We start from the raw sequence: 23,318 nt of genomic DNA, 5'->3' as shown, positions 1-23,318 counted from the left end.
ATAAAACAATATCGTCTCGCATGCAGTGTGTAATCTTGATTTTCATAATGAAGATGTGAAATACAGATGAGGATAAAATAATTTAATAATCAAAACGAAACATTGTAACAAATCTTAGATGTAAAAAAAATAAATTTTACACAGTAGACAATCTACAAAAAAACTTCACAAATAATTACAAAGGAACGCAAGTAACATTGAATTAAACATGAAATTTTGAAGTAGAAAGACTGGAAGTGTATTTTCTTGTGAAACGTACAACTTTAAAAAAATGTCAGGTTTAAATCAAGTGTTACTTGCCATTTTATGTATTTATTTGTGAAATTTACTAGCAATTTCTATTGTGATTGCAAACATTTCATTGGAACTTCATTGGAGAAAGCTATTTTTCTCAAACAAATCCTATTTGAAACTTGCCTGTTATGCTAAAAACTAAACAATGACTAATAAAACCAAACAGAAATGGTAAAAAAAATAAATAAAGATTACTGGGGTATGTTTTACAAGAAAATACCATTTCAGTTTTTCTACTTCAAAAATTCATGTTTAATTCCATGTGTTACTTGCAGTTTATTTGTAAAACAAAATTCTGTGATTTACGATATTTATAAGTGAGTTTCACTAGTAACTCCAACAGCAATTATTTTGTATACTGCACGAGCAAATAGAATTGCTTTGGTTGCCTTAGCACACACTATTAAATATGCAAGTCTAGAGATAAACAGCTAGCTAAATATTACTTCTGCTTTTTCGGACATTGAAACAAACTATTTGAACAAAATCACTTGCTAAATTGACTCACCAAAGCTAGCATGTGATTACAGCTTCAGCTAGTTTATTTAACTAAACAATGCAATTTGAAAAATAAAATAGAAAATACAATACAACACAAAAAAAGCTATGGTACTTGGAAAACAGCTATGCTACTAAAGAAAGCAGCATGGCTTCCACTAGCTCTTTTAGCTTGATAAACAAACTCTAGATGATATAAGGACAATGTTTTTGCACATGCACCTAGTTACATACGCATAAGGCAGTGTGCTTCACCCATTCACTACAACTACCCTCCATCTCTCATTAACTGCCAGCAGCACCTCAACAACCTCCTGATCCGTGTGAAGGCAAACTCTAATTAAAACTAGTAGACGAGAGTCTTTCAGAGCCGTCTGAGCTCTAATTACAGGCCAAATATGAGGCTCTGATCGTCTGATGGGAAAGCACGCAGTATTGATAAAACAGCCACACTGCTCTCTATCCGGCACTGCTCTAAAAATGCCATTTCTTTTTATTCCCAAATTATAAAGTGATGCAGTGATGATGAAACAGAAAAGCAACAAAATGTGACTTTTAATATTAAGGTGGGTAATTATTTTCTATACCCACTGTTCATATATATATATATATATATATATATATATATATATATATATATATCATCAGATGCAAAACGTGGGCCATAAATAAGGTTTCCGTGATTTTACAATCTCTACCATTAAGATTCCAACAACTCTTTCAGTCTTTATTTTTAAAACTTTTACTGAGGGTTTGAGTTAGAATAGAGTAGAATACAAAAATCCGGCAGCTCTGATTGGGTGGACCAGCACCATCCTTTGCCCTTATGTGGCAAAACACAGAAGAAGAAAAAAGACATTTCAGCCCTGCAACTCCATTTCAGTTTCTCTTTCTGATTGAATTTTTTTCCCTTCAGGATTGTGTACTGTATGTGCTCAAGTGGAGCTGAAATGCTGCGGTGGGCACCGGGCACCTTGGGAAATGTGCAAATTAAAGTCAAGGGGTGACGCAAGTGGTCAAGTGAATGGAGATTATGTGCCTCCTCCAAACTGCAAATAAAACACACCCGCACACTTCTTCCTCCTCCTGTGACAAACTCTCATCTCGTCCCTGTGCATGAATAATTCACTCAGATACTCCGAAAGGAAGTGCTATTAAAATTACATGGTACTGGGGAGAAGCAGATAAAATATTCCTACCTTCCCTTTCTTCTCCGTGTCCTGTAGCTCTGAGTTGCACGATTAAAGCAGTCTGTTTGAGTTTTCTTCACCCCTTCTACACATTAGCTAACGACATTATATCCAGCTGCAGTAAGCATTGACTCTCATCATTCTGGAATATGTTCTCATTAATATATTTCTGAGTGAAGAAAAAGCAGGTCAAATATCCTCAAAGCCCCAAAACAAAAACAAGATGTGTCCGGACACTTGTGGAAAGATCAACAGTCCTTAGTTACAGAACCATGGTTTGCTAATCAGAGGCAGGTGGTGTTCACGGGAGAGGGACGTTTTCATTTTAGAGATCGTTTGATTGGTTAACATTTTGTGGACAAACATGGGCTAAAAAAAGAAGTTGAATTAGGCCTTCTAAAATTTCTCAAACTAAAACTGAAATACAGCTAAATAGAAACATTTAAAAAATTATAATAAAACGCACGTGTCAAAATTCTGATGCAGAAGCGTTCATTATTGTGATGCTACTTTGAAATGATATGTATCGTGAAAAGTGCTATACAAATAAATGTGAATTTGTCATGGCACCAAACTTAAAATACAACTTTAAGTACTTAAATTACTACAGATGAAATTAAAAGCTTTAAAAAGTATATAAATAAAATAAAATGAAGATAAAAGCTAACTCAAAATATTCATAAATATGAAAAAAAGCACATAAATATTACTAAAATAACACTGTTAAGTTCAGTATACTCATATAACATTCATTGTGACACAGATGGGATAGTTTCCTGAGGATGAACTGTTAGTAATTCATAAAACAAAGGTGCAGAACTCACATTCATGAAATAAACACAGTCCTGCACTTGAACTGTAAAAACCATCGCTTCTCGACTGATGAGCTCAGCTCACTCCTGTGTCAGAGAGAAAGCTGTAGAACTTTTAGCCAGTGTTGTCATTGATGTCTGTAGATCTGTAATACGCATTGGCACTGCCGGTGAACATTTCATGCCATAATTAGACACTGAAAGCCTCCTGAGGGACTCCAGCACTGAATCTACAACAGCAAATCTCAGAGGAGGTGGTCAACGGTGTCTTTTATCAATGATATCACTGGCCTAATAAAGTGTGCAAGGCTTTCCTGGTGACTGACACCTCCTCCAATACTGATCAGAGCGAGATGGCACGGACTGTCAGGTGACACAAACGCCTGTCCCTGTCACCTTCAGACCCAAACGACGCTGACAGAGAGACGGAGGACGAAAGAGAATGAGCAGCAGACACACATTAGCATTCAGGTGAAGCAGAGAGGAGGTAAAAAGGAGAAAAATGCTGCAGTGATGACGTATTTTTAGAAGTTCGCATCACTCTGGTTTCCTCAACAAAAACCCCATAGAATTGGGTTTTGGATTATTGCAGAAAATAAGCTCTTCAACCAATTAAAGTTTATGATTCATACACGTTTCGGTTGTCATGATAATCTTCACAAATGAGGTCAAACCTTTCATGAACCTGAAATTTTATAAACCCAGGGTTAATTTAGTTAACAAAAATGTTGTTTAACTTGACATTAAAACTGAAATAACAATTGATATAAAAAAACTACACAAAAACAAAACTATTTTATATATATATATATATATATATATATATATATATATATATATATATATATATAATAAATTAAATAAACTTGTTTCCATCTGTATTAAGTTTATTTTTCTAACCCAAATATATCTTTTGCCTCTTTGAAGTATAAACTGGCAAAATTAATAACTTAATAAATTTGATATCATTATTATTATTATTTTAGAAAAAATACTTTATCTTAAGTCATTTTGCATTATACAATTTTATACATTGTGTTTTTTATTTAACTTTTTATTTAAAAAACAAAAAGGTTCTATCTACAGTCGAATGTTATGCTAAAACTTTGAAGCTCAAGATCTCAAAACGGCTCGGAATGCAGACAGAAGCTTAAAATTCCAAGCGGACAACTTGTTAGCAATCACCTTTTTCAAAACAAAAGTGAAAACACACTGATTTTTTTTTTTTTTTTAATGTTGTAGAATAAAATGTGAAAATATCTTGAGCTTGTGTTCAGCACAGACTTTATTCCATTAAAAAAAAGCCATTATTTCAGGATGATGGAACCAGAAGTGCTAAAATGCTCTTTTCAGGCTTTTGGCCTGCAAAAATAACTCATCCCAGCAAAAAATTCATAAGGCAAAAAGCAAGTCGAGATGAGAATCGTACACCGGCCCAAATCCTCAACTGCTTGGCTACACGACTCGATATGAGCGCTGCTGTAAATCACCTGAAATCCCACAACAGCAAGAAAAGCAATTAAACATTTACAGGAAAAAAGTTCTAAGCCTGCGAAAGGATGCACACGGATTTCAATCCCGCACACTGTGAAGTTTAGCCTGACCTATAAAGCAAAAATAAGAGCACAGTCCAGCCTATTCCATCTACAAATCACCACTCTGTCAATGGGAGAGGTGTTGTTTACCAGCAGTCTCTTGAGGACATGAAGAAGCAGCTTCCTTCACTCTCCATCACGGAGTCATTTTCAGCCAGGCACCAGATTTCACACTCATCTGCTTCGTCCCAGTGGGCTTTACTGTGGGCAGCTCAGACGCTACGCTAGCAGTCACAACAGACTCCAGAGTGCTCCAGATTCACTGCTCCAAATGGACATCCAAGTACAAACAATGGCGACTAAAATAGGAGCACTTCAACTGAGTAATGCATGTGTTTGTTTTGTGTGTGTGTGCATGCATTTTATTCTTGTATCTATAGTTCAACATTGTAATATATATTTATATATTGTCCTTACTGAGAAAGAAATGGAGGATTGTACAATCTATAAAACGGAGAAGCTGAATTGTGGTTCTCACTGTAAAATTATCGTGTTAAACTGAGAAAATGAATTTAAATTAGATTCAAACTTGCAATCAACCAATCACAGAATTAGAACGAATCAGATTTTATGATATTGACCAATCACAACACAGCAAGAAAGAGACCACCAAACAGAGCAAAAGCCTATTTTTATTTATAATATTTATTTATATAAAAAACATGATTTTTTTTCTTCATATACATGCTACTTTATACAAAGTAAAATAAAACAATCAAATATAAAAAAAACAAGCTAAAACTATACAAATAAATGTTTTAAATTCAGTCATGTTTAACACCTATTTTAGGAGTAGAATAAACCATTCAAACGAGTAAACAATAAGTAAAATCGAAAAATATATAATTTCATATACAAAAAGGAGAAAAAAATTAAATACTGAATACTATATAAAGCATAATCGTATAAGATGTAATATAAGATGTGTCATACATGTACTTCTATATGTCCTATTTATGTATTCCACTATAAATTATTTGGTAATCCATAGTTTTTTCTTGAAAAACCTTAAAATTACAGTATTTTACATTTTAAAAATACATATAATGTGGTGTTACACCATTTACAATATTTTAGCATATACTGTACGGTAAGATAACTTACAGTTAACACTTTTTTTTCCTTTTTTTTTTTTTTTTACAGTTAAAGCGTTTTTATAGTAATTTCATTACAAATGAGTGATTTTTACAGTCAAATCTGCAATCTTGGAGAAATAATTTGAACACTTTATTTCTATTTATTATTCATTATTACACGGCTCAGTGGAATACTTGATTCTGATTGGTCAGTCACGACATTCCAAGGTCTTTTATTCCTCGATAACAACCGGTTAAAACTGTTAACACGGACTCATCCGGATAACTGAAGTCTGCGCTATACTCTTGCTAGGAAGTTTTTCTTCATGGAAGCTTTGCATTGGTTAGCTAATAAAATATTAAAACTCGATTAAGTATTATGTGATCAATTATTTAATTATGTCATCCCGGGATCACGGACTTGCTCTCCCGTTTCATAAAACGCAGCTGTTGCCATAATTATTTATGTGGTGAAATGTTGTGTAATAAGTGGTTTAACTGTATCATATCCCTTAAATGTTCTTCTAGTCTGAACTTGCGGTTTGCTTGCGTTCACGGAAGCTTTGCATTCAAATATCGCAACTCAAATCAATATTTCATGTCTAATTATTTACTTAAGTGACTAGTAGCCGTGTAATAAGCGCAAAAATGTACATCCAGACGTTTGTTATCGCTGAATAACACCCTTCAGGGTGATACAGTCGGGGTTATTCTGCAATAATAACTGTCTGGATGTTCATTATAAGCTGTTCTGAAATGCACCTTTCTTATTTAATTCCATAGCCAAAAATAACATATTGACTCCTCACACTGTTTTTGGAAGCCTTTTATTGTTCTGATCTTTACTAGGAAGGAGATTTAGAGGCCAGAACTTTACCTGCATAAACCTGTGTTATAGCCCATAATTGTGTGTGTGGTTGTGTCTGATGAGATCTCTCCAGCTCGCTGTCGGTTTTGTGCTCGAGTCCATTATCACACTCTTAATTCTCCTCATGGAGCAAATCAACGGGCAGAATCGTTAAGTGGCACCCATGGCCTCTCGCCCACTCGTCCTTGCTCTCATCCTCACAAGGTTTCCACCCCAACAAAGCATCTGAGAGCCGACGCTCTTCAACCTGAACCCGTGTGCCTCAGGCTGTGTCTGAGAACGAAGTCCCTGAGGGCCCACGAGTACGTTTATCCATAAGACCGAGGCAGTATGGCATTAAATGCTGCACAACGATAGAAATATCAGCTCTTACACTCTTAAATATAATAAAGCTTCAAAAAGGTTAAGCCATAGAAGGATCATTTTAGGTTCCCCAAAGAAGTGAACAGTTCATAAAAGAACCGGCTCTTAAAAGAACAATTTAATAATCTAAAGAACCATTTTCCAATATAAATAAGCTTTTGTGGAACAGAAAGATTCTTTCAGTCTTAAAAATAAAGGTTCTTTATTTGCATTGACGGTTCCATGAAGAACCTTTAACATCCATAGAACCTTTCCATTCCACAAAAGGTTATTATAATAATAAAAAAAGAAAACGTTCTTTAGATTATTACAATGGTCTTCACAATACGAAAAAACATGCTTCTTTTTGGAACTGTTCCCTGAAAGGTTCTTTGAAGAACCAAAAATGGTTCTTCTATGGCATCAGTGCCAAAACTCCAATTCTAAACCTTGATTTTTACGAGTGTTGGATGTTAGAGGTTCTTCATGGAACCATCAATGCAAATTAAGAATGTTTATTTTTGAAAAATAAAGAACCATTTTTGGTTCTTAAAAGAACCATTTTTTCTAGTGTGAAGAGCTTTTTAATAATCAAAATAGCCATTTTCCACTATAAAGAACCTTTTGTTCAACAGAAAGGTTCCATGGATGTTAAGGGAGTTAAAAACCATTTATGGTTCCTAAAGCTATTTTTTCCCCCTCACTACAAAGAACCTTTTGTGCAATGAAACGTTTCCATGGATGTTCTTCATGGAATCATAGATGGCAATAAAGAGCCTTTATAATTATGAGTGTAGTGTTTTGAATAGAGAGAAAATAATGCTACAAACCAACTTTCATTTGTGAAGTTCACTGGATTATTCAAAAATAGGCATTACTACATGCTAATGAATACATTTTCTCATTTAATTTCCAGCACTATATATATATAGAGTAAGACACATACATTCAGCCGTGCACAGATGGTTTGAGCCAAGAAATTGCAATTCAATAAATTTAGGAAGGTGCAAAGGTTTATTTGCTTCATGCATCGATGCCAATGATTTTCAGCATGCAAGAAAACTCATCTGCTGAAATTAACTTAAGAGCACTGGTTCAATAAGAGAATTTAAAAAAACTTCATGAAAATGCCAACTTCATTAAACAATCCATTATAGCGCAGTGCCAGGCGAATGATTTATGCCGTTGCACATTTTGTGGTCTAAATAAGCCATGGAAGAGCGCAGTTGTTTCTGACCTTTACATAAACACACAGAGACTAACGATAACGGTCTCGCTGACTCAACCCAACATAATGTGCATCTGTTGGTTAATTACATTTTAATCTAATTGTTGTCTTTCTAGAGTAATGAAGCACAAAATCGATTCATAATACACAGGCTGTTCTCGTTGAAATGTTCTCTTTAACTTCAAACTGAGATGCAGAGCGAAAATATAAAAAAACATTTACACTCGCCAATTTAGCTCTCAGCATGATTCTGACGAGATTTTACCTTTGTTCTCTTAAAAGTAAAATCTGTCGTGGCTGAATGGAAAGGGCGACATGTTGCTACTGGATAAACAAGTAATCTCAATGCCTGCAGCTTGTCATTGAATCAAGCTTTCAGAAGCATTAAGGTCGGTGTGTTTCATTTCAACACAATTATGACTGACGCTTTATTGATTCAGACGTATTTTGCACATCACCGTCAAAAACCATCCAGACCCCTTTTACTCACAGCTAAGATAAAGCACTGAAGTACATCTCACTAAAAGCCAGTCATGAAAGTCATGTATCTGTTATAATAGAGTGTGCTATTTGCAAAAACTAAACCATAATGCTAGGATAACTACTCATTACAAGGTTTGAGAAGTAAATCAGTAAATCAACAACAACGTTTTCACACACACAAAACAGCAATGCTGCACATTTAATAACCTCATAAAATGTACATTTCCTCAATAAAAGGACTTTGTTTACATGAACTTACATGGAAACTCCAGTTACAACACAACCCCTATTCTCAGCAGCTTTTTGTATTACAAATAAATGATCGCAACAGTCAGAACAAAATCACTGTTATTTAAGTTGTTCTTGAAAGAGTTCAATCTGAATGCACAATGAATGCAGAGTGTTGGGGCCTGAACTCATGAATATGCATGTCAATTGTTTAGCAATGGATGCAATTTTGCTACATATTGTTAAATAAATAAGAACAGGCAGCAGTGAAACTCAGTTGCACACCCACCCAAGGTTTATCAAAGCCACAACAAGCATCTTAATTTGCAACCAAACCCACCAGCATTGATGGAAGTGTTGGGATCTGCTCCAAAACCTAGTGAACCGAGTGATTTTATAGACATCATAAGTCTTGGAATATATATATTTTTTCGCCAGTTTAAAAAGCAGCTTTTCAAGTACTTCCTGTTGATAATGCATTGCATATTGACAATTTTACTCAATATCCATGTTTTGTGCATTTAACTCATTTTGGTTTTCAACACATTATTAGTTTAGCATTCTAGCAAAGTTGTGCTATTTGTGTGACAATGCAATTCAGATCAGACACTCATGTGAGGTGGCTGCCTTCGAAGATAGCCAGGTGTTAGAAATAAAGGCAGCTTACTGAATTTTAATATATTACAGTATTATGCATGTGCAAGTATGAGCTCTTCCTTTTTCCTTTTCCTTTTTCACACTGCCATGCACCAAATGGGGCCACTTCATAGTCCTCAGAAATCTCAGGTGGTAAGACCCCACCTGCAGGGTTGCCCTGATAAATCACCTCCCCAATGAATTGCATCTGAATTGCACTTGCAGTGCGCTGGGACTGTCAGAGTAATGCAAGTCAGGTGGCCCTCTCCTCGCCAAGCATGCTAATGTTGTAGTGATTACCTAGACAGGAGTTCGGCCGGGGAACTCCATCTGTCCCATTCAGAATCACTATGCGCTGGCATCAGCCCCTGTTCACAGTGATGCAGGCACTCTCGGCCATCGTGAATGTCTCATATATTGTTTTTCACATACATACAAGTGTTTTCAGTGGCTAATTGTGTGACAGCAACTAAACATACTGCAGGCACGCTTATCAAGAGCAATGTGTTTTAAACAAGAAACCTCCATTTCGACACAATTTTGGAACATAGGCATGGAAAGTAGCCTGTTTACAGTTTTTATTTTATTATTATTTATAGTTAACAATTTAGAAAACTGTTCTATCTAAATCCACTTGCTAATGAAGAAAAAACACAACATTTCAATCTGTAACAATACTCATATATGCAAAGGTCATTTTTATCTGTAATTTAATGTGCTAAAAAACTGCATTTTCATTTCAACTGTTTCAAATATTGAGACTTCCTCAACATTGATCCTTGTTTAATTGGTCTGATCTTTTTACACACTCGCAGTAGGAAATGAATGCCATTTGCGATGCCAAGTGTCAGACTTCTTCTACTTTCAAATGAGCCACAGTCCATGACTCTAGAAACTCTCTAGTCTCGCAAGCAAATACATTTGCAGCCAATGCTTCTGAACATTCGAAAAATGCCAAAGGGATAAGAGCACAGATTCTCATAAATAACAATGAGCCACTGTTGATATATGGGATAATTATGGCAGTCAGCCACGTTACATTCAGTAGCATTCACCTTAGTGCTCTTTTTGTATCTAACAGCATAGAATTTCATAGGTCTTCAAGTGGCGTTTTTCTTGAGACCAAGCACATACTCAGCCACATGCACATTTACTTCCTCAACACCCAAGACAATGTGTCTTCTAATCGTGATTGCTTCCTGATCTCAAAGTCTGACAGCTGACATGGTGTTACAGAAAAAGATCTGTGCTTGCATTATAGGGCATGCGTCATTTACTGCGGCTGGGTCGTTCGGCACAACGTGTCTACATCAATCAGTCAAATGATGGTCAGCTAATGAGTTTGGCATAAACAGCAGAGAGTTTCATTAACATTGTGTGGTTAATTGGCACAGGGCGGCTGTGAGTTGTTCCTATGACAACTACAATGAGCAGTCGGCCAGAAGTGTTATTAATACCCCTTATTAAATATGACTGTGTAAAAATATATTGTTGTCAAGAGTACACTTACGCTTCAGTCTACAGACATGTATACAGCACACTATACGCAGCCCATTCCTATAGGATTCTTAGAATCTCCTGGAGGCAGTGTTATTTTAGAAAAGACTAGATTGTAACAGGTTGCAATCCCCCTCTGGGGAGCCCCCTGGTTCCCATAATTTCCACTGACAAGCAAGGGGACAATCTCACCTGGTAACCTTGGCTTAGGAATTAACTCAAGGATTCAATGGCCATGAATTGCTTCTTGTGCCATTTTTACCTACAATCTTTTGGCTTCCAATCAAAATTGCTAACCACTACACTTCACTACCATAATGACCCAAACTTGACAAATATGGGCTGGTCTTGACTGTAGGTTTCAAACTACAGCGCCCAAACCAGAATGTTAACAACTACACTGTAATATAACCACCTTTTTCACAACAGCTACAGACTATGCCCCATTCACAGGCCCCAGAGAGACAAGTTTAGATCACTTATGAGACCCTCCTTACCTTAAACAGTGTCATAACGTTGGCAGACTTGATGGAGACACATACACTGTGATCAAGGGCATAGGTTTGCTTTTGACATTGGTGGGACATAATAGCAGCCCGCACCCTACACTACGCAACATCATTGACAAGAACCAGAGCATAACCCCCACCAACTCCTGATCCCAAGAAGGACAAGGTGAGTCTGCTTACCTTAAAAAGCCTCAAGATGTTGGCGACCATGATGGAGACCGAGCTGGCAGCTGCACCAATGACTCCAACGATTTTATCTGGCTTGGCAAATATGGGCTGGTCTCCGTTGGCACAGCGTACATCCGAACCATCGCGCTCAATGAGAGCTTGTACAAAGGTAAGGGACTGCTCCAGAGCATAGGTGTCCCGCGAGCAGGTGTCCAGGATACGGGCACCCAGTGTCACGTTAGGCAGCAGCTCTGGGTCTTTGTTGATGAGGTCGATGGCAAACAGCATCGCCTCCAGTCTGTGAATACCCTTCTCCTTCTTTAACTCCCCACAGGGAATGCCACGCTCACCCCGGGAGTGAACCGGAAACAGGCCACCCAGGATGATGTCGCCATCCAGACGGATAGAGTGGGCATACTCAATGGGTGGTGTCTCCACCCGCTGGAGGGAGACTGGTAACCAGTAGCAGAGGAAGATGAGGAATTGGTATTGAGTCCGACTTAAGTGTACAAGATCCATATCCACAGGATCGTTGGGGACAATGTGAGGAAGTGTAAGTCTGAAAATTCCAAGTGGTGGAACTAAGTTCTAATGGGGGCACAGGCGGACGGGAACATCCATGCCCATTTCAAAGCTTAAGTTGTGCCTTTTGACCATTTAGAGTGTGGCCAAAGGAATTTCTCATGGGGCAAAAGCATCTGGCGCACATGTTTTGTGACTGATAACAGTTGATATAAGGAGATGCAAAAACATCAGACGAGAAATAAACAAGTGCCTTTCCAAATCAAGCTCCAAAACGCTCACATCTTCAGAAGCATCTAAAGAAAAGAAAACATTGTATGAGTGGCTACACAAAGAGAACATAAAACATAAATCACACACAATATATGCAAGTAACAAAGCAAACCCATCAAACACATGGGCATCTTGACAGGGAGGAAATTACATCACAGTCATTTGGAGCTCAGTGTGGTCTTTCACTTCTGCCTCACTGAAGAAAAAAGAAATCAAGGCCATCTTCTCTAACAGTTGCATAGACAACCAAAAACATTTGGCAGTGAGATGAAATGTGTCTATTTGCAGACAGTGGAGCTGTTGGGTTGATTTTTACAGTTTTACAGTTTACAGTTTATTTTTTTGTCAGGCTGCACAAGATATGGAAATTTGGGCCAATGCAGATAGACAGTGATTATTTTAATGTTAGTGTTTACTGATATTATGATTATTACTATTATTTTCATTCAAAGGCATTTGAAATTAACTTTTTTCAAATGAACATGTTATGCCTCTGTCAGGACCCTACATCAGTCCACATTTCTTTCTTTTTAGACAAAACCTAAGCTCCAAAATGCAGGCTGCTAATTTACACTGTTGTTGGCACCTGATCAAATACCTGAAACATTTCAGAGAGTCGAGAGAGAGAACCACTCGTGAAACACCTCCACATCCCCACTCTAGACTGGAGATCCATCGCTAGATAACGCGCAACGAGCGCAGTTACGCACGGCCTTGTGCTTCCGAGAGACACATGCTAAGCAGTCTGCCGCCTCCGTGCGCCAAGAGCATCACTCTACAACGTAAAGGAAGTCCATTGCACACTTCCGAGTGTGATTGCGCTCCTCTGGTAAGCTACGAATGCCACTGAAATTCCCACACCAACCCAGACACTATAGATCACGCAGGAAGGATCTCATCATCCCTGGATCAAACTGTTAACTTTATATTACCTTACAAACAACATTTCCCACTCTATACATTCTATACATTTCGGTTTTAGTCTGTTCTAGAACAATGACTCTCTTCTATTCTAAATGACTCTGTTCTGTTTCTGTTCTGTTGAATTCTATACGGCTCTATTCTAATGACTATTCCGTTTTTCTACTCCATACATCTCCGGGGAAGACCAGTGCGCATTGGTTTCGCGAGTGCAGCGACTGCCTGTTTGAATCGAAATGCATTTGCATATATGATAGTATATGTGCATATACATAATTGGATTTGTTTCAGACTAATTATTCTACTCGTTTGCACGAATTCATCTCTCTATGAGAGCTTGGGTCTTCCCTCTCTTCTGTCGTTATATCAGAGACAGATGGAGTTATTACCACGGCAGACGCAGTGTGTCCCATTTCTCTTTTTAATTTACACGAATCAGTATACTGTGTCAAGCAGAACCATCTTCTACTGGAGATTCCATTATATTTCCACCAGGAGAACCGGTCTCAAAGGAATCCAGAGCTCTTTCTCTCTCATACAAATGTAGTTGGAAAAAAAACAAACGTATGCTTCTCCAACAATATACAGTCGCGTGCAATTGTATAGTATGTAAATGCAACTCATGAGAAAGACACGTTTAAAAATTCACAGCCTACACATTAAGCACGCACATTTCTGATTGATGATTCTGAATTTATAAGACAAACTAAAAACCCAATAGTCTTTGTGTATGAATCAGCAACCATGTATGTGCGATTGTGCGCACATTCCTTTGATGCCATGCAATGCAATGCAATGATTCACATGCTGACTTTTCAACACAGCCTCTGCATTCTCGTTCAATTCTTAGCTTAACTTAAAGTGCAAAAAAAAATGTCTAATTAAAAGCGCAACTATTGTTTCTGAAAAAAATGAAGTGCATTTAAATGACTATTGTAATCATATAAAACACAAACTAGCTCTACATAAACAACTGCAACATTCTTTTAGGTTTCACAATAAACAGTTATCTTTTATCACTGATAGTTTTCGTACTCAAAAGATATTCATAAGCAGCATTTCAAACCGTATTTTTAGTATAATACTTGGAGAATAAGAGTACAATTTTAAAGCATACTAGCATGGAGTGCAGTAGATGTGAGATCTTACCTTCTTTCTGCTCTCAGATGCAGGTTTGTGGTGCTGAAATGAACAGCGCATCCCCAAAATCCTCCCTGTGAATTTGATTGCTCTCTCACTCATACACACTCTCTCTCCCGCTCTCTCTCTTCCGTGCATCACATGCAATCTTAAATGAAACATGCTCTCATTTCAGAAGGAAAATTCTCAGGAACGTTCAGGATTGATTAAGGGAACACCCCCTCATGTGCACAAAAATATATGCAGAGGTGCAAGAATAAAGGAGAGAGGAAACGCAGGAATGTTAAGATTCTAACATTATTTTGGATTTTGCATTAAAATAAATAGACCATCTGCCTCTAGAAACTGCATTAACACTTCGGTTTCGAATGCTAATTGAGTCAAATATTACCGATTTATGATATCTTGTGTCATCTGACACGATATTTATTTGGAATATACAGTACTAAATTATCCTGAACGGACATCGGATAAAATCCAGTTCAATACATTAATTCAGCGACTATGAATACAAATCATTGTTAACAGTACCTAACACTTCTCAGAGCGTAATGTCAAATACTATTTATTCAATTATTATTTAGCCATTTATGATCCACCAACTGCTACTAACCAAAGTCAAATCTGAATAAACTGAACTTGTAATTCCAAAAAGTAAAACGGATTTTGGAGAGTGTCAGATTTGGCTGTGATATACTTCGACAGCTGCTTTATAAATAGTGCACTATTGCCCTCTAGTGTTACAAAAAACATTTGATCACTCACCAAATTGTGAAACGGGTTCCCAACCTACTCAGCAAAACCTGAATTATTTGATCACTCTTTTAGTATTTAAGCATCTTAAGCCTTTCTTTAAATCTAATAAATAATACATTTAAAGTGTCATTTTATATACAGAATTAGAATAATTTTATGTATTTTCATCTCACAAACCTCAAGTTCAATCACAAACTCCTGGCTTGGAAATCCTTGTTATATAATAACGTAAGATGCATTCAAACTTCACTTAAAAAAAATAAAAATAAAATCAATGCACAATCATTTCCTCTGTTTATTGTTGGTAAATACAAAAAGAATAAAAATAAACCCATCATTTTATCCATCAAGCCTCCGGAAGGGTTAAAAAAAGAAACTTGGATCTATAGATTTGCACAGTGAATCCTTGTGAAGACCTGTTAACCTTTCCGTAAAATGTTAATAAACAAATGAGGAGTGAAAAATAATGTAATCATCAGCTAAAACTGATAGATCATAGATTTCATAGAAAGTGTTTAACATGTACCTGCACTTAATACAAGGACAACTGGTTGTCCTCCCCAGAGCATGTGCTAGCTCAAAAATTAAAGATCCCATTCCCCTTAAAATAACTGAAGTAGAATCCGAGTTCATGACGTTCCAGTGGTCTTCGGTGTCCACCGTTTTCTCAGTAAAAGAAAAGAAAGACATTCAGATCTTACCCCATACGAATGCACTAAATAGGCGACATTCAGCTGCCATCTGCAAGAGTTAAATGCCCTCTCACAGAGAGCATGTGTGCCTTGAATCTCCACCTGAGGCTAAACCTGCTACAATGGCATCCTATAACAATCGTCTATGTGGTTTAGGATGGAAATGACAGTGGGGGAATGGAAAGCATATATGTTTCCTCTTATATCTGAGAGTAATCAGAACCCCTCATAAATGGTTAATAGAGCACCGCTGAAAATACTGTACCGTTACATTGACATACATTCTATAGTATGTGTTTTTGGGACGATGGAACACATTTCTGAGGGTTTCTTATACCCTACTTATGCTTTAAAGTCCTTTGTGTAGTATAGCACTGTTTCTTTTAGTTTTTGAATGGTTCAGATTTTCTTCCAGTATGTGTTTCCACAGTCGATGCAAGTCCAGTTTGCTGTCAGCAGATATCTAACAGAGAGTTAGAAAGAGACACAAAATAGTTTCATAATATTATCAAGGATTTGTAGACAGTTAGAAGAAATAGCTTATACTGTATGCTAAATACTAAATATTTTAGTATAGACACTAAACATTCTATACTATTTTGTCTGAATAATAATAATAATAAAAATCCAATATTAACAAGTAAAATTAAACATTTTAAATTCCACAATTGAATTTAGGTACCACAACATTATAATTTATGGAATTAAAAACCGATATTCATTTCAAGATTATATTCAAGAGTGTTATTAAATTATTTTTAAACATTTACTTTTCCCTTATCTCATTTTAAGTTGATCTAAATTTAAAATAAATTAATAATAATAATAATAATAATATCAGTCAATAACCGATTTGGTACCGATATATCATGTATCTATGATAAGGTACAGATGATAAGGTATCTATGATAAGGTACAAACTGCTATAAACAGCTGAATGGTTTTCAGGCACAATACACACAGACTCCAGTTATCACTTAAGTAACTCTCTGCCACATGTCGACGGTAATCCAGCCTTCATGTGTTTTCATCTTACTGCAACCCAGAGACAAATACAAGGACTAAGACCCAGAGGTGAAAGTGAAAGGCTAACTGTCAGAGTGACATAGGGACTTCTACCACAGGGAGAAAATGGGGCATTAATGGGAAAAAGGCAAGTCAGAAAATGGCCTTTTTTTGATACCCAAGGCATCTCTGTCACCCTTATTTGAAGATCAGAGAGCTTTTCTTGTCTCTATGTTCCTGTGACAGAACGGCGTGATTAATACGGCCCGGCTGAGCTGAGCGCTGTTTCAAAGGACACGGGTGAGTTATCTTAATTGCTTCTTAAGGAAGTCCCCCTCAACACTCAACTGAAACCCCAAGGGCTCTTTAAACCTTGAGGTGAGACCAGCCTAATTTCCGGGACCTTGCTGTGGCATCCATGCTTCATTCTTCCATGCAGGAAGCCCACCCTGGGATTTCTCTCATTCATTAACAGCAAGGCTGTGGTAGCAATCCACCAATCAAAGCACAATTCCATTCTCCCGCTACAACACACCATCTGCTGTACCATCAAAGTTCAGAGAACAGGAAACAGCAGCACACAAACCTATTGACAGCACAGACATCATTTTAAGGCACCATAAGCTCACTCCCAATTAAGCATCAGGATTGAGACTAAAAAGGTAGGTAGCATTACACTGCTGACTGTTGACAAGATGTTTTGGTCAAATTCAAAAGCAGAACTGCATGTAGCTTTTGCCAAGACACCAATTGCAGATTGTATTGCGATGAGCTAAGTGAAAATTGTACATAAGGTGGTGAAAAATGCAGGAGAAATGTAAACAGTAGCATTTATAGCTTAGCAACTTGCTAAAGTCCAACTCTACTGGAAACAGTATTGGGAGTATTAGTTACTCCCCAAAAGCATTGTACTTTATCAGTTTGCAAACATGGGAATGTCAGTTATGAATGTTCTCCAAACAAGTAGTCTAATATTTAGCATTTCAGGAAGAATCAAACCATGAATAATGTATGAGTAATGTTTTTGTGCTAACGTTTAGAGATCATTAATGAAAACTCTGAACAACTGTTCCATTAACATAACTGCAAGAAGATTTTTGTCTGTTCTGAGAAGGTTTTGTTTACATTTTTATTGTGCCCTAGAAGGTATCTACCTCGTAGGAAGTAAACCGCAAGGCAGCTCACAAGGGTTTGGAGCAGAGCTTGTGTAGTGTACTGGCTCAGATGCACTCACCAAAGCTTGACCTTGGATCTTGTTCTGATACCTGTGCTCCTGGTTGCAGATTTCATGTGGATTCTCTTGTGCAACCCTAGGTATCTTGTCTTTTTAAAGCTCTGGCCACAGATGTTGCACATGCGCATTGATTTCTTGGTGGCACTCCCTTTTGGGCTACTAGGTTTCAATTTTCTGTCAGGGGTCACCTTGTCGTGGCACTTCTTGTTGCCTGTTTTCAAAGTATTTTTGGTCATTATGCCAAAAGCTTTTGGAGGCAAGTTTCTGCGTGTCAGATATGGTGAATTGTGTTTGTTGTAGACTTTCACTTCATCTTGTTGACCTTGAACTTTCTCCTCTTCTTTGTTCAACACAACCTCCGCTGGCTTCTTGACGGCGTAGCTCTCCAGCGACTGGGAGATCCTGCTCAGGTAGGAGGACGTCTTCTTGTGGAGCTCTGAGAGATGGCGTAGCACGTCCCTTTTGCGGCGTGTCTTGTAGTGGCAGAGCGGGCAGCAGTAAAACTTGACAAAGAAGTCTGTGCCATTATCAGTGTGCAGCTCAATGTGTTTCTCCAGGTTTTGCACAGAGCTGAAGGTCCGCCTGCAGAGCTTGCAGAAGTGTGCCTTGAAGTCAAAACCTATGGCGAAGTGAGCCTTGGATGGGACTTTGTCCTCCTTGGGGCTCTTCTGGCTCTGGGAGTCAGAGGAAGAGCTGGGACTGGTGTTGGGATTGTCTGGAACTTTACCATTGGGCATTTTCATGGAGCTGCACGTGGAATCACTGGAGCTGGCTGTGGAACCAGGAGATACAATCTTGTGAACAGTCTGTAGGTGCCTCTTAAGGTGACCTCGAACCCTGTATGTCCTGTTGCAGAGAAGGCATTTGCAGGCGGCCAGGTCTTGTTCACCTGCTTCTTCTGTTGGCTCCTCAGGTTCTTCACTACGCTGAGGCCCCTTGTTTTCTTCTCCCTTGTCCATGTTCTCTCTCTCATTTTCCTCATCAATGCTATTGTTCTCCTCTTCTTCCAACCAGACCTCCTCCATGTATGCTTCCTGGCTGTTGGAGTGGTAGTGTGTCCAGCTGTCTGTGTCCATGTGGTTGGAGCTTCGAGATGAAGGTGGCAGGTCGTTTTCTTTGGACAGGTACTGGTACACAGCATTCTGGTTGCCAGCAATGGGCTCTAGTTTCAGTACATATTCCTCTTTATCAAAGCAGGGATAGATAGCTTCGAGAAGTTCTTTTATGCTCTTCTTGCTATCTACAGAAGGGTCTGTAACCAGAAGCAGATCTTAGTTAAAGTTTCTCTTTTTATAGAAAAACTGAATTTGTAAAAAAGTGTAAAAGTGTACCATGTCCACCCAGACCATTTGATGAAACAATGGGTCATTGATAAATCAGTTTTGACTCTGTTAGCATGCTTAGATTAACCAATCAAATTTACAAATAGAAGTCTTAAAGGTACAGTAGCTTAAACACTATTAAATAACCCTTAACTATCAATATAGAGTTTACTTCAGGGGAAAATAATCCCAAATAAAGTGCAAGTTGTGAGAGTTAATTAAGCTGGCTTTAAAGGCTTTTCCTAAATCCCCAAATCAGTTTAGGTGGTAAAAATAAACAAAACAGGCAAAACCCCTTGATCATTGATCATCAATTATGCTTTATTGCCATATGTTAATCAAAAAATACTCAGGGTAAACTCAACACTGATCTTTTAGGAGAGAATGAAAAGTAGAAATGCAGTGCTATACTAACCATCAGGTTCAGGCATTCGAGTGAAACAATAAATTTCCTTGTGTTTGATCAGATTGGGAAGGCCACGGAAGAGACTGCGGCAGAGTTTACATTCAAAGATTGTGTCCACCTCTTTGGGGAGAATGTGTTTCAGCTGTGCAGTCCCTGTAAACGAGCGCAAAGAAGGCAGTGATCGGACTCATTGCGTTTTTGGTTGGCTCAGACAATGCTTGTGACATCAGGGCTTAAATTCTTTTCATAGTTTCCATTTCATTCTAACTGTTTGGTCAACTACAATCATAAAGTGAATTACAATCACATTGTGAACAGACACAGCACCTGTGCGGAAACATTCAATGATCTGCTGGATGCCAGATTTGGAGGTGAGCAGCGGTGTTTGTAGCAAAGGAGGATCTCCAGGACTGCAATAGAAAAACTGTGTATTATCAGTGAGTCATATATCACTTTGAAATGTTCAGAACAGTATTAAACCAATAGATATGTGTAACGATATCAACCTTCATATTCATCCGGAAGAAGGAGGCGGGAACCGGCGGACAATCAAAACCATTTTAATAACAAAATAAACACAAAACAGCGCACCAGCCCCTCACGGGCGACTGGTGCGCATAAAATAAAAACCAAAACACAACTAAAAGCCCAGGCCTGGTCCTCTCTCGTCCTTCACTGTCGTCGCTCCAGTTTTATATCCTTCCATCTCCTCCATGGGCCTCGAGACCGGTGGGACGAACAGGTGTAGTTCATCTCCAATTACTCCCCCGGCCTCGCTCCCATGTCCCTCGGCCCCGCCCCACTCGTCACATACCCCCATCGCCCCTCGCAGGCCGGGGGGTACTCCCGAGACTGCGCTCTACTCCCCCCCCCCCCCCCCTCCCTCCGGGGGGGCCGCTCCCGGGGACCTGCGGGAACCTGGGGGTAGGACAGGCGAGGCGAGAGAAAAGGAGATGGAAGGAGGAGCGACAGAGACGAGAGAGGGGAGAGAGGAAAAAAAAAAAAAAAATTCCGGTTCCCAGACGCACTGCTGCTCGGCCCTCTACCGGCTGGGCGATCTCCTCCGCGGTGCCTGGCGGTGGCACTGGACGGCCCTCGGCGGACGGCACGACACCCCTCCGCCGCCCGGTGGACGGCGACGGCTCCTCCGGTTTTGGGCAGCCGGCAGGAGTCCCCCGTTCCCTGCTCCTCCGGATACCTTCACGGAGGCAGCAGGCTCCGGCCCCCTGGCGAACGGCGCCGACTCCTCCGCTCCCTCACGGACGGCAGCCGTCCCTCCCTATCGTGGGCGGTCGGCAGCGAGCTCGCCCGTCCCCGGCAACTCGCTCCAGTCCACCGCCTTGAGCGTCCATGGCGGCATCCTCCTCGCCAGCTCGATGGCACCGCGGATTCACCACAGCGGCGAGGGATCTTCAGCAGCGCGTCCCTCCTTCTCCCGGGTTTCGGCACCACTGTAACGATATCAACCTTCATATTCATCCGGAAGAAGGAGGCGGGAACCGGCGGACAATCAAAACCATTTTAATAACAAAATAAACACAAAACAGCGCACCAGCCCCTCACGGGCGACTGGTGCGCATAAAATAAAAACCAAAACACAACTAAAAGCCCAGGCCTGGTCCTCTCTCGTCCTTCACTGTCGTCGCTCCAGTTTTATATCCTTCCATCTCCTCCATGGGCCTCGAGACCGGTGGGACGAACAGGTGTAGTTCATCTCCAATCACTCCCCCGGCCTCGCTCCCATGTCCCTCGGCCCCGCCCCACTCGTCACAATATGTTGCTGTAAATATAGCAAAGGCATAAACTATCATTCTAAACTCCAGTATATTCACGCCTGAGAAAAAATGGCTCATTTCTAAATGCTTGTACCTCAGTTATAATGCTGCTTATCTCTCTTATTAACACTTATGACAGTCCATCAGGGTGAGTCTCTTTGAATAATCCTCTCCAGACAAATTCTCATTATACAGAAATGATGATCTGAATTCTGGTCTGCTGTGCTCATGCCAGTATGTTTTGGATGGCAGGTTCGCCATCCGTTCAGAGGTTCAGCTTGTGCTTTCTAAATGAGACTTTATTAAAGTTTGCATTATTGATGGGCGCAACTGTCTAGATGAGTACGAAAACGTCTGGCTCTGAAACAAAAGCTTTGATTTAATACACATCTCCACTTTTCCACTGGATCAATGGGATACTAGCTCTTCTGTTTGGGTAACGCATGCCAATATTTCAAGGGGGTGATTAATGAAGCTCTAGTTCGTGGAGACTATTACGTAAAGGACTTTTATTAGTGGAGTTTGCAATAGCAAATATCACTAGAATTATTATTGCTCATACTTAAGGTTATGGATCTGAACAAACACTTTTACATCATGGCGAAGAGTTTGCACAAACAAAACCCCTTATATTTCCTTTCAAATTTAACTAGAAATGTTACATATTCGACTCTAAAGGAGAATTTTTCATCACCAGAGCTACATAGGAAGAGATCACTACATGAGGAGGTGAAAAATCAATCCTGTGTGAAGATACGAAGCATGAACACAGCTGTGGATAAAGCGACCAAATCAGTCAGACACTGATGATGGGGGTGTTGGTGAATTTATGGCCGGACCAGCCAGCAGAGCCCAGTGGTGTGTTTACAGCGGTCCTCAGAGACTTGCCTTATATTGGAGGTGTTTTATGACTGTGTGAGGGAATTTCCTAGAGAAATAGGCTGAAATTTGCCAATGTCAGGACGGCTAGGTGAGGAGGTGGCAGTGAACACACACCTACACACACTCAGAATCAATCTAGGGCTCTGCTGTTGAACACTGCTGACTGATGTTTGTGTTATAATGGGTTGGTGCGATGGTCTATTCGTCAGTTTCCACTAAACCATTCTGTCTGTACACAAGAACCCAGGTCCAAGTTTAACACTTGCCAAGTATGCAATTATTTTTGGTTATTTCATGGTCAATTGATCAGAATGTTAAACTTGTTCAGAATGTTGACTTGGCAACTAATTGAAATAAATATATTTAAGTACTAAAATTACTTAAACCAAAACTGGAACAAAAATAACTATGACAAAACTAATAAAAATAATAAAGGCATATAAGAAAAATGAAAATAAAAATGAAAACTGAAAATATACAAATTAAATTAAATTAAAAAAGCTAGTTTAAAATATGAAAGAAAAAAAAAACTGATGATTTAAAATCTAAGCTAAAATTAAAATGAGAACTCATAAAAAAATCAAGATTCAGAATATATATTTTTTAAGTCTACTAAAAATGAAAAAGCACATAAATTAATATAACTGAAATAAAAAATGTAACCATAAAACCAAAGTTAATTCAAAAGATAAAAAAGAAAACTAACAAAAATGACTGAAACTTAAAAACTAAAATTTAAATGAAAACTGAAAATATAAAAGTAAATTTAAAATATAAAAAATTATAATAAAAATGACACAAGCACAAATTACTAAAACTAAAATGCGAACTGAAATAAAAACAAAAGATAAGAACGAAGATGACAAAAGCACATAAAAATTACTATTCATTTTTATTTTGTACGCTCAAAAGTAATATTGAAGTTGAAAGGAATGCACTTACTTCAAAGCATATAAGAGAGTTTAA

At 38.6% G+C, this 23,318-nt stretch overlaps 2 protein-coding genes across 3 annotated transcripts in view; both read right to left on the bottom strand.

The window, feature by feature from the left end:
- The window catches only part of LOC132098668 (metabotropic glutamate receptor 8-like), a 181,965-nt gene extending 167,583 nt beyond the window's left edge, over positions 1–14,382 (bottom strand). For both annotated transcript variants that reach the window (XM_059504771.1, XM_059504772.1), the window contains exons 1-2: positions 14,290–14,382; positions 11,437–12,242 (exon numbers count right to left, since the gene is read on the bottom strand). In XM_059504771.1, coding sequence (XP_059360754.1) covers positions 11,437–11,943 — 507 coding nt within the window. In that variant the 5' untranslated portion in view covers positions 11,944–12,242; positions 14,290–14,382. The remainder of the gene's footprint in view (positions 1–11,436; positions 12,243–14,289) is intronic.
- Positions 14,383–15,313: 931 nt separating this feature from the next.
- LOC132098537 (zinc finger protein 800-like) lies at positions 15,314–22,069 on the bottom strand. Its single transcript, XM_059504620.1, has 6 exons — positions 22,065–22,069; positions 20,023–20,105; positions 19,705–19,848; positions 17,968–19,219; positions 15,897–16,191; positions 15,314–15,637 (listed from the first exon to the last, which is right to left on the bottom strand). Coding segments are annotated over exons 1-5 (1,485 nt in total). The 3' UTR covers positions 15,314–15,637; positions 15,897–16,190.
- Positions 22,070–23,318: the final 1,249 nt, after the last annotated feature.

Source organism: Carassius carassius, chromosome 22, assembly GCF_963082965.1.
Source record: "Carassius carassius chromosome 22, fCarCar2.1, whole genome shotgun sequence".
Lineage (NCBI taxonomy): Eukaryota > Metazoa > Chordata > Actinopteri > Cypriniformes > Cyprinidae > Carassius > Carassius carassius.
The sequence above is the reverse complement of the archived record's forward strand: the minus strand, read 5'-3'. Positions and strand labels throughout refer to the sequence as shown.